The 12,591-nt window shown below is 32.8% G+C and overlaps 2 protein-coding genes across 4 annotated transcripts in view; one reads left to right on the forward strand and one right to left on the reverse strand.

Annotated features, from left to right (window-relative positions):
• Positions 1 to 12,591, reverse strand: part of SUPT3H (SPT3 homolog, SAGA and STAGA complex component) — a 385,976-nt gene that overhangs the window by 326,672 nt on the left and 46,713 nt on the right.
• The window catches only part of RUNX2 (RUNX family transcription factor 2), a 222,535-nt gene continuing 217,816 nt past the window's right edge, over positions 7,873 to 12,591 (forward strand). Inside the window, exons 1-2 of one of the 3 annotated variants that reach the window (XM_032463183.1) lie at positions 7,873 to 8,825; positions 9,026 to 9,149. In XM_032463183.1, the coding sequence (XP_032319074.1) occupies positions 8,688 to 8,825; positions 9,026 to 9,149 (262 nt within the window). In that variant the 5' untranslated portion in view covers positions 7,873 to 8,687. The remainder of the gene's footprint in view (positions 8,826 to 9,025; positions 9,150 to 12,591) is intronic. The other 2 variants (XM_032463184.1, XM_032463186.1) reach the window with 2 other exon arrangements.

Here is a 12,591-nt window from a genome sequence, read left to right on the forward strand (position 1 = left end):
TAAATTCAGTGCAATCTGTAAAAGAAAAAATTTCTGTTCACAAAAAGTATAAGAATCTTACCATACTTCTTATTAGTAATAATGAACAACTAAGATAAATACTGAGATTTATGATAATTGGGGGACGGATTATAATCTAGATTATTTATTTGGATTCCAGCCTTATTCCTAAAAGAATTTTAGGATGCCTTATAAAATTATTCACAGTATGTAACAATTATGTTATCAAGATGGAACTTACACTACTCAATTCAAAAGACAGTCATGAAATCTGACAGATATGATCTTTCATACAACAATGAACTAAAGACAAAAACAAAAAAAATGGGGGCGGAACCAAGATGGCAGAGTAGCGAGACTACAGCTCACCCTCTCCCACAAATACACCAAGAATCACATCTACAAACCCACTGAATCGCACAGAACACCTACTGAACTCTATAGAGTGTCTCTCATTTTGAAATACAAGAGGATTCTCACAAAATCCGATAAACAACAAGTTTATACTATATAGTACAGGGAACCATATTCAATATCTTGCAGTAACCTATGGTCAAACAGAACATGAGAACGAATGTACGTATGTACCCACGTGACTGAAGTATTGTGCTGTGCACCAGAAATTGACACAACATTGTAAACAGTACTTCAATAAAAATGTATTTTAAAAAAACTCAAAAAACCTCCAGATTTTGTACATACTTTAAGAAAAACTTCCATTATAATAAGTAAATTAAAAGTTTGGATCATTATTTCAAACTAATCTTGCCTGGTCTACTAAAGAGGCTCTCCACTAAGGCCACAAATCTCTCTATATAACAGTACAGAGGCAGCAGAACGGCAGGCCAACTGCCTGTGAGTGAATACACAGTTTTACTGAAACACAGCCATGCCCATTCATTTATTGTCTAATACATTAACTGCCTCTCTTTCAGACTATAGTGGCAGAGCTGAGAAGTAGACGGGGACCTTATGGCTCCCAAAATATTTACTATCGAGCGCTCTACAGAAAAAAAATGTATAGATCTTTGGTAGGGTGAGAGCTGACAACATAAATTCTAATTTACATATAGAGATACAGGTTTCTGCTCATTAAAATACTTCAAAGCATACAATCTAATAGTATAAACAACTTAGGAGAAGTACAATTCAGTAGTATTTATTTAATGTGAATGAGCTTTTAAAGGCATTTTTATGTATTTTAGAAGCACCTAATTAAAAATAAACAAATGACATAAAATAAGATGCCTGTTTTGATTTTCTAAAAAACCTCTAGCTTATTGGTCTAGACTTGAGTAACTATCATTCGAATGTGAAAATTTTTCAGATTGGCATTTTCAAAAATATTTTACCATTTCCAATTTATATTTGCCATGTATAAATTTGTGAAAATTAGCTGTTTTATCATGAATAGAATTCAATGCAAAAAATAAAACTATAAGCTAAAATCTAGAATTGCTGTGAACAGCCAAGGCTATTCATATTTACACATTTTAAAGCTATTTATACAAGTAAATGAATTTTCCCCAACTATCTAATTTCAATTTGAAATCAAACCCCCATACACAATTTACAAAATGCTTCACTTTTCAGAAGTTACTGTTTAAAGTGAAAAATAGTAAAATAAATGCCTAAAATAAATAGTAAAAAAAAAAAGTTCCTTCACCAGGACTCATCAATTGTCCACATTTTGCCACATCTGTCTTATGTACATATGTGTTTAAGTATGGTACTGACTTCATGAAAATAACTCATCATGCACTCTCTTAAGAGTAAGAGTATTTTCCTATCTATGTACAATAGCTTTATCGCATTTAATGAATATTCCACAGAATCATTAATATCCAATCCATATTTGAATTTTCTCAAATATCCTAAAAATGACTTATGAAGCTTTTTTAAAATCTAGCATCCAATCAAGGTTCACATACATGGCCAATTTCTGAGACAAAGACCAAATTTTTCTTTAAATAGTCTTTTCGTGCATACTATCTTCTCTCTTCTTTCCATAAACTGGTTCTCTGGAAAAGCTGTGGGAACATACTTACCCAGTACTTTCCAGCCAGAACCATTCAGCAATGGAAAGGTACTGGGATAATGGTGGGGAGGAAACTGAATTTCCAGTTCTCTCGGGAGATTCTGTTTTCCTTATGAAAATATCTAGAATGAAACTGCAATCTTATCACAGCTGATTACATTTTTATAAATATATACTTAGCCAACATTCACTGATCAACACGTGAAAAGTCTTGTCACTAAGACCTGCCAGGATTTAAGAAATTAAGTTTTAATACTGTTATCATGAGTAACTTAAGAATCATGAATAACTATCTAAATACTATAACATTTTATTTAAAAACAAAAACCCTTTTTAAAAGTCTTAAGAGTGCTCTTTACTGGTCACTGAAAAAGCCAGTTTTAGAAGACAAAACATACTTTTTTAAAAAAAATGTAGTCAATTTTTACACTTCACTAAGCTGAATAAAGTTTTAATCATCTCATAAAAAGAGTGGATAGCTTGCGTATTATGCCTATGCACTAAGAAACTGACTTCTTTAGCAATCTGTTTTGAAGCTTTCAAACTTTTACTAAAGTGTAAAACTTACATTTTGAACAATGCTTTATTATATCAATATTATAAAAATAATGTACTTCTGAATAACATGAACCACAAATTTTTTACTATTAATATAACTAAAATATATGAATATTTTAAAATTCTTTTCTAATTCATTTAATCTTAAAGTTCAAATTGGATCAATTTCTGACTCCTAAACTGAGAAATTGAGATTTCCAATGAGAATACTGTCCAATTTATGAAAACAAAAAGATCAGTACTCCAGTGACTCATAGCCAATATATTTTCTGTATTGTTAATTACAGCTGAACTCAGGAGTATTTTCCAGTGTAAATTACACACAAAGCTTAACAAATAGAGACCTAAATATGCAATCGCCTTTACAGAAACCAATGAAAAATCTATACACAGCAATGAAATTGGCATGCAAATAAAAGAACTGTCAAGACATGTATCCCTAGAAATAAGCCTACAATAACTATTTTAAAGGCTGTGTGTGGTCTCACCCATATATTTTGGCAAGATGCACTTTCTCCAACCACAGCTAGATTCATCCAAATGCAGTGGCACTGGAGAGCCTCTGTCTCACCTGTCAAAGCTGAAAAACGTTGTTCCAAAGACCACCATGAGTCCATGGAGAAAAGCCACAGTGCTACAGCTGTTATTGATAAGCCTCTAAAGGAGAAAATACTTCAAACAATTAAGCAAATCATCCTTAATAGAGATACAGACAGACACTATATTAATGTTTCAATGAGAAGATGACAAATACTGTGGCAGGTCTGAAACAGTGACAATTTATATACCAGAATACTAAGAAGAAATCCTTCAAAAGTACCATAACTTAATGGTCTTTCCTATTCTTTATCTAATACAATTTCTATACATTCTTCATCAATTCAAAAACTATTATTTACCTTACTTAAATCTTTAAAAAACCTACTGTATAAAACCTCAAAATTCATCTAAGTTACTAAGGTACTAAATTCATCAAAATTACTAAACTCTGACAGTTAAGAGCACAGAAGATTAAGATTTATAAACAGAAACCCCAAAATATATTAAAACCTGGTTTTTTTTTTAAGAAGAGCTCCTCATCTTTTTCACCCACATTATAAAAGCAGTTTACATTTTGCTTTAGACTAACCTCCCTACAGTAAAGCAGACTGAACAGGTAAGCTATAAGTAGGTTAAGATAAATAAAAAGAAAGAACAAGAAAAACAATTACTTTGAAAAGAAAAATGCCTCAGTGAACAATTCAAGTCCCATCTGAAACCTGGCAATAAAAAACAACTTTAAACAGAATGTAAGGAAATATACCTGGCTGGGTAAAAAGTTTAAAAAACAGTGGTGACTGTATCATCATTTAACTTATTTTTCCAACTAGATGACAATGTCCTCGAACCCTATTGAACACTGCAACAATTCAACTGAAAAAGAAAAAGGGTGCCTTTTCCAGGAAAGTGAATATCCAAAAAGTTCTCATTACAAGAGTTTCCCCTCCAAGCGAGTCCCACAGCACAAAGGCTCCAATGTACTATGATGCCCCACCGTTTCATGTACTATATTCTCTTAAGTACAAAGGTTCCAAAAAGATTAGTTTCACTTTTCCCTAGATATATTTAGCACATTAACTAGTATAGTTGGGATATTATTTTTCTTTGGTTTTGTCAGTAGCATGTTTGATATAAATTTTATTAAGTGGTAGTATATGTAACATTGCATTGTGGGTAGTAGTTTCCTGCTTTACCCTAGCCACATCCTCAGCTGTCACATGAGCATGTTTCCCATATTTTCAGCAAGTTCTCGCCTTTTTTTCTTCTTAGAAAAATGACAGCAATAGAAGACGAATTGTTCTAATAATTATAAGAAACATGAATTATTTATACAGTTACATTAAACAAATATGGGTCACTGTGTACTTCAAAAACAGAGGGGGAAGAAAAGTAATCCTCATAATTAAAGTGGTAAAGTCATGTGAATCAACGTGTTAAAGTAAATTAACACAGGGGAAGGAATTAAAAACTGTTAAAGGAAAATCTCTAATCAGATGCCAATACCATCTAACAAATGAGATGTACTATATCAAGATATAACAATGATTTGTCTTGAATGTTAGAAGTTTCAAACTTGCCAGGTGTTCATTAGTGAAGATTCATGCCAATGTCCTCTACTAGACCCTTCAGAATCTACTCTGAGATTTTATAGAAATGTCAAAACAAGAGAAAGAGAAACCAAAAAAGCCTGTAGGACAGAGGGAAGAAAGGAGGGAGAAGGCGGTGGGGGCGGTGGGGGGTTGTGGAAGGAGACAGAGAACGGGAGAGGAAGGGAGATAGAAAAATTAAGTACTTTCTCTTTGGCACCCAACTTTCACATAATCTCACATTTAGACAGAGAGCTGCAATACTAACCAAATGAAGTTGTTCAAACAATCATGGATATGATAGTGCTTTGGGTTTTTGCATAATTTAAAGAAACAGAGAAAAAAATTCTCATTATAAAAAGTACCAAAAAATAATACCTTGTACACACATACAGCCACACATGTGTGCAGCTGTGTGCATGGATATATACCCCATTAAAATAAGGAAGTAGAATTAAATCTCTCATAACTATCATAATTTAAAATATTAATAAAACTATATATATTTTACTAATATAAAATTTTTCAAACCAATACAAGGCCCAATAAATGTTATATAAGCTTCAACGGCTATATATCAAATCCAAACATAACTGTCAAAAAAACTGTCACATACCAAGTTGAAATAATAAAATAAGAAAATTCCTTGCTAAAACCTCATAATCAGTGGGAATATTTTAAGCCAAAATAGGATTTCTATAATTTATAAAATTCCTACATCAAACCTATTTTGCTTCTACTGTTTTCAATTAAATGAAAAATAGAACAGCAGCAAATAGAAGTTTAAAATAATCAAAAACTAGAAATGGGTACAAGATTGATATTGATAAAACTGCTATATTAAAATACGATCATTATTTCAGAAAATAAAAAAATAATTCAAAAGGTAACAATGAAGATATATGCAGCATTTAAAACATTATAGTGTTATATAACAATATACAATATAAAAAGCTCGACTAATGTTGACAAATTTATTAAATACAAGGTACTGGGGAAGCAAGATAACTACTTTCTGAAATGTTTTCAAGTTCAAAGCTGTATTTCATTTCCGTGGCATTATAATACATCATTTATACAGCAGACCTAAACTCACTACTTATTTCAACATAGCAAATACTACCATATCCCCCCAAAGAACGAAGTTTTGAGGGTCTTTGAAAAATCAAAAAAACCCTGTGGTTTCCATTTGATTTTAAGCACAGTATAAATCAATAATCAAGAGCTTTATCTGCAGTGACTCTGAGTCAGTCTCTCTTCATCACATGTGGGTAAGCTATTTCTAATGAGACAAACTGTCGATTATCAAATGTGTACCAGTTATCGCTGTTGTTTCTAAATGTTTACCACAAAGTACTATTTGCTCCAAAGAGGAGAGATTTTCAATTTAGGGGAAAAAAAATGTGCATATATATACATATATATATATATGTATATATATGCCCACACACACATGGATGCATGTATGTATGTGTTTGTGTGTGCGTATATATAATGAATATACAAACTTTAAAGCACATGACCTCACTACCTTTCTCCTGCCAGAATTTGATGGGCCTCACACAAAACAGAAAGGGCATATTCAACAATATCTGTTAAACTCTTAAGCAATCAGAGGGATCACTCTGCCCCCAAAATTATGTGCAGGAAGGTTACCTACAAAAAGAGAACAAGTAGATAAGAGACACATACATGTTAAAAATTATTCAAATACATATAAAGTTAATTTGTAGGGCCTAGATACACTTAATTAAAAAAATTTTAAGGGAGAAAATAGAAAGGTTTGGGTTTTAAGATGTCGGGGAATCCTAATGCAGAAACCAAAAACTTATTCTGAAAGAAGAAAAGCATTTGCTTGCCATACTACAGCAGCTAAACGTTTTTTCAGTTGCCTGATTCTGCTGCTATTGTATGTGCATATGGAACTATGTTTGAAAATTCCACAAATTATATAGACAAAGCCCTCCTTTAACTTACTTTAGATATTAGAGATATAGATCATACCGTACACCTTATTTATGAAAGAATAAATGAATAACTTTTCTCTCTCTTGCATGAATAACTGCATATTAAATGAAGCTTTTACTTTTCAACGTAAAACTTGTTTACATACACAATGAGGCATGATAAATCTATATTTAAAATAAAACACCAAAATGTATTTCTGGTTTTTTAATCACTGAAAGTTTATTATGGCAAAGTTGAAGACATTTGAATAATAAAGGATTAAAGTCATTCCCATGTCCTCCCAGTGTATTTTGGGCAAATTATTTTTTGGTAAAGAGACTTATGAACATGTTAGTACATTTATCTCTATTGTATGTAAACCAAAAGTAGATAATGAACTGTGCTAGGATGTCCGCACAAAGGGATATTTTGGCTCTAACATCGTCCTTACTATTTCCCGGCCCTTACCACACTATACACCCCAAATAATGCTTTGTAATTCACTGTCTCCGCCCACCTTCCAAGTCATTTACTTCGTGCCACTCCTGGTTACTATCACGCTAGGAAGAAGTCAAACATGCAAATTCAGAGTGGCATGGATAAATGGCCAAAAAATGCCTAGAAAATTGGTCTGTTCAGCTTTATAATTTTTGTTGAAAAATACCCCATCGCTCTCAACTGATGAAAACAGGAAGCTCTATTCATAAATATGAAATTCTCTGCCTATGATATATAATCATCCTAATAAGAAAATGAGTTCTATACATACATGTCCAAAGGGGCAAAAAAGGAGATAGTTCCCCAAAGATGTTTCCAATTTTCTTCTGAATCAGAATTAGCAAATCAAGACTAACATACTCTGTGTGCATTATTCCTTACTACACACAGCATTTTGTAATTTATTTCAAAGCTTCTATTATAAACAAAAAAATACAGCTTCTGTTAACCCGCTCCATTCTGAGCTTATAAAAATCAGTAACATTGAATAATCTAAGTTACAACATAAGAATTTCACTTCATATTTGTGGAAGATTTGCTATCAAAGGCTCTGTTAAAGTTAATATCCAAATAAACTTTTTAAAGGATTATACAAAATGAATATACTTCCTTGAAAATTAAAAATTATTACAAGCATTAAGAAAACTAAGATTTAGCCAGTAAACTACACTACAACTCTTGCTATTCGTTTTTATAAGATACTCAAACTAGCCATGAGATAAAGGTAAACATAACACAAAAGATACAAATTACATTTAATCTTTATTGTAGGAGCCGGCCTTCAATATCGATCAGACATAAACTAGACAGACATGATTGAATATTTGTAAAAGAATCCCCAGACTAACACTTTCATGACAGCCAATTACAGTCAAGCCCAGCAAACAGTTTGCAACCAGACCTTTAAAAAGGTAAACTTTTTTTTTTTTACAATGAGTTACAGATTCACAAGTTTAAGAAGACAAGGAAAAGAAAAACAGAAGGACTCCAATCACCCAGCAAATAGGAAGCAGACCCCAGAATGTGATACAATCCAAGGATGTAAATTACTGTAAATCATCACTGTTGTTCAGAATTTCACACCGCCTCTTGAGCCAATTTTGCTCACGTCTCCACAGACAAACTCATGGACTAAGTAAGAGGAGGCGGCACAAAAAAAGTAGGAGTTGAGGGGGACAGAAAGGACAGCCCACAACTGCAGAGTTCTGCTCCACAAATGCTGAACCTTACAGGAGTTTGGGCTCCTTCAGCATTTGTATTCCATCCAAATCCTCATGAGTCACAAAAATTAAAAAGCTATATCCTTCTGGATGCCAGGAAGGGCCTTACCACAAGCCTTTTGTCAGAGAGAGAGAGAGAGAGAGAAAGACAGACCAAGAGCAGGGGGAAAGCCACAGTGGTAGGCAGTCCCACTGTACTGTGAGCACCGTGAGGTCACTAACCACATGACTCTGTCTCTCCAGTAATAGTGCTTGCAAAAAAAAGGAGTTTTAAAGCTTTTGCTTTTTTGGATTGTGTGAATGCTTCATTCGCCTCACAAACAACCACAGAACCACAAGTGCGGTGCAAACTTTCTCCAGGAGGACAGCAAGAAGTCTCTGGTTTTTAAATGGTTAATCTCCGCAGGTCACTACCAGCCACCGAGACCAACAGAGTCAGTGAGTGCTCTCTAACCACAGTCTATGCAGTAATAGTAGGTCCTTCAAATATTTGCTCATTCTCTTTTTGTTTTGTTTCCTTGCTTTTCACATGTTACCAGCTACATGATTTCTTGACAGAAAAAAATAAATATGAAGTCTATGTACTGAAGGCATACTGTAAAACTAAAACAAGGTTTGGGTATGGTTTGTATTTTCAGTTTAAGGCTGCAAGCAGAATTTACAACAGAGGGTACAAGTTCTATCTGAAAAAAAAAGGAGGGACTATGGCATCAAACAGCCTCTTCAGCACAGTGACACCATGTCAGCAAAACTTCTTTTGGGGTAAGTGTTATCATATTTTAAAATCCTATAAGAGATGAACCTGTTAAACATAAAGGTATGTTTCTCGGATAAACTGCTAGCTTTTCCGGATTACATTATACTAAAGAGCAGAATAATGCTATTTTGTTGCACTAAAAGTTGAAAAATGAAATTGCTGTACAAATCTGCATTTGGCATCTGTAACTTATCTACTTCTCGGACTAATGACTTGAAATAGAAAAAAATTAAAGTATCTCACATTAGTCTAAAGGCTTTCCAGGGTTATAGAAATGAAGTAGTTGAAACAGTAAAGGCAAGTTTAATCTTCTCATTAACCCTCACTGAAATAAAATTAGACACTAAGTTAATCAAAGTATCGTGAAGTATTCATGCCGGCAGCTCCCAATATTTGAGCAAACTATAAAAAGGAAGCAATTTTACAAAATAACAGACCACAGAATTATCTCGACATTATACTCTACCGTATGAAATAGAGAAATAAACCTGCAGTATAACTAACATTTTAACTAGCTCAGCTAAAAGAAATCTATTTATAATTTTAAACTGCATTATAAGATATCTGTATAAGTTTGTTTCTAAACATCTTTCCATAATCAAAGCATATATTCAACCGCAGTAAAATTATGATAAGGAGGTAATAGCCATTTTTAAAAGATTTTCTAGTTGCCCAGGATATCCAGGATATTAAAAAGCTCACAGAAGTCTTTAAAAACTGACATGCAATTATAATTTTCTATATAATTTTTATTTGCATTTACACACTATTATCCATATGGAGAAGTTGGTATGAACACATAGCAAACACTGAAACCTCTAGGATTCTTTTAATCATATTCTTGGACCTACCAAAATGAGTATCGTTTAGTCTCATAAAAAATAAAACTCTAAGGATACTCTGCATGATTTAAAAGAGCCATACCAATTAAATCATGCTGGACTTTAAAAGAAAACAGGCATAATATAGTCCCTTAGTATTTAATTTCAATTCAGTGTTGATGCACAAAAGTAAACTACTTCAACATTCATCAGCTAACATGGTATTATAGTAAAATATCTAAACACTTACAAGATTTTCTTTATGATGTCCAACATGCTCCAACTACAAGGCAAGTTTATAAAATTTTCTTTTTATCCTTTAAAATAAACCCTTTTGCTGTGTATACCTGTATTAACTTTGCTTTATAACTTACAACTAACAATTGGAGTTTCCTTTACTCCTCCTACTTCACACATTTTAACTGGCTACCAGAGGATCAGTCTGACTTTCGGTCAAAGAGAAATAATTAAACCTGAAGGAGAAAAAAGGTTTCTCTTAAAAGGGTGAGGAAATGTACTTTGTATTTTACACCAAAAAATGTAAAACTGCTGTAGTGACTCTCTCAATAGCTCTAAGTGGGCCCCCTCAGTTCTAACACATACAGTATAATAATCACAGATTATTTTTTTTACTTTAATGGTAGGTAATAAGCATTACTGTAAAAATTTCTGCATTAAGGAAGCAGAACATATATACAACTAGACTGCATTACAGCTTATATTATAATTATAGCTGATACATGGGAACTTCTGCTGTTACCACCCGAGATGAGGAAAAAAAATGGTTAAAACTATTGTTCAATGGAGGCATAACTTGAAACAGGCATCTCAAGCAGTTAAGTTACTCTTCACAGAATTACTCCATTTTAAAAGAAAAATAGATTTTTAAACCAGACTGAGAATAACACAAGTTTCAAGGACTACTTCAGCATTCAATGTAGTTATTAACATAGTCATGTTAAAATGTTCTTTATCCTATGAGGGAGTCTTTTATTTCTGTGACATCCTTAATAACTACTTCTACAGTAAAATTTTCAGAACTTGACCAAGTTTCAAATAAGACAGACTAGTGAATTAAAGATCATCTTCTATCACATGTCATATTTTTTAGATATCATAACTAATTCTTCCTCTTCTGAAAAGTAGCATTTATCCTTTCCCACTTTTAAATAGTATTGGAGAGCCTGGGTAGAGAACCTAAGATGAACCCACCACACCGGGCTAATTACAGGTGGGTGGTGGACATCATGTATACGTTATCATCACACTGCAAGCATTTCCCCATTCTGTAAGCTATCTGAAGGCTGAAACCTCACTTCAGGCTTTAAATCCTTACATAATGACTATCAAAACAACCTCATGAAATGGCAGAAGTATGTGCTCTGATTTTGTCAAGTAGTTTTAAAAGTTCAGGCTCTTCCTAGGTGAGGGACAAAGCACACACTGACCAACTGACTTACCTCAAAATAATAAGTGAAAAGTGTGGGGGGGGTGCGTGTGTCTGTATGTGTGTGACAGAGAGACAGTGAGACAAAGAGGAGAGAAAGTGTTTCAGTGTTCTTGCTTTCTCAGCATACTATTTATCTTGAATTAAACAAGAATTTTCAATCTGCTCTATTCAAAATCTGTCCATTATTTATCATAAATAGTCTGTTAAAATGAACTCATGTAGTACCTTAACATTAAGAACTTATTTATGAAAATATATCAGCTGACAGACTGAATTTTTACATAAAACCTTTGTAAGTGACCATAGTGCCTGACTGAACATGAAATGTGAACACTGATTTCCAAAATAATAGTTGTTGTCATAGTAGTGATAATAATTTTATAGTTTCAAGATTTAATAGTGACAAAGTGCCAGAACTTGCTTTTAAAATAAGAGACTTGAATTCCAAACCCAGGGAGACGATTTAAAAGTCATGAACATACACAGAGGACCACGCCTACATATATTAAAAGCTAACAATGTTAATGCAGTTCCCGAAGATTCATATTATAGGTTATTATAAATTATAATAATTATAAATTATAATAATCCTAATTTTACATGAAAAATTGGTAGATTTCACTTGTAAACATTAAAATATTTTAAAATGTAAAAGATTTCAAAGAAATCACAGAAAAATACTTTTAGTCTGTAGGAACCTCCTCATAGTCTCTAAATCACAAGAAAGGCATGAAATACTCCTGGTTACATTATATTTTAGTTATTTTAAAAAGAAGAAAAATTAATCTATTCAATTACACCCTTCAAACTAATCACTGATAGTCTGACTTGTTTAAATCAGTCATGCTGAAGTTAAATTCAGTAAGATAGAAATGTTCCAGTTTATTAAAAGAACACTGAAATATTTGATGGTTAAATAAACTGCAGAGGGGGGAAAAAACTAACTCACTGAAGGCACTAAGATTTTATCAAACACACAGAATTAATCTTTATTGAATAGAACCATTCACAAATCAAAACTCACTGTACTTCAATACTTTCAAGCAGCGCTAATCAATTACAAACCTTTTCTAGTGCTTCAAAACTCATGTGCTTTCAATTTTATACACTGGTGGTCCTCAAGTGCAGTATTGGGGCTGAGTTAAGACATTCTGTATCACAACTTTTTTTTTTCAA

This window comes from Camelus ferus, chromosome 20 (assembly GCF_009834535.1).
Source record: "Camelus ferus isolate YT-003-E chromosome 20, BCGSAC_Cfer_1.0, whole genome shotgun sequence".
Classification (NCBI taxonomy): domain Eukaryota; kingdom Metazoa; phylum Chordata; class Mammalia; order Artiodactyla; family Camelidae; genus Camelus; species Camelus ferus.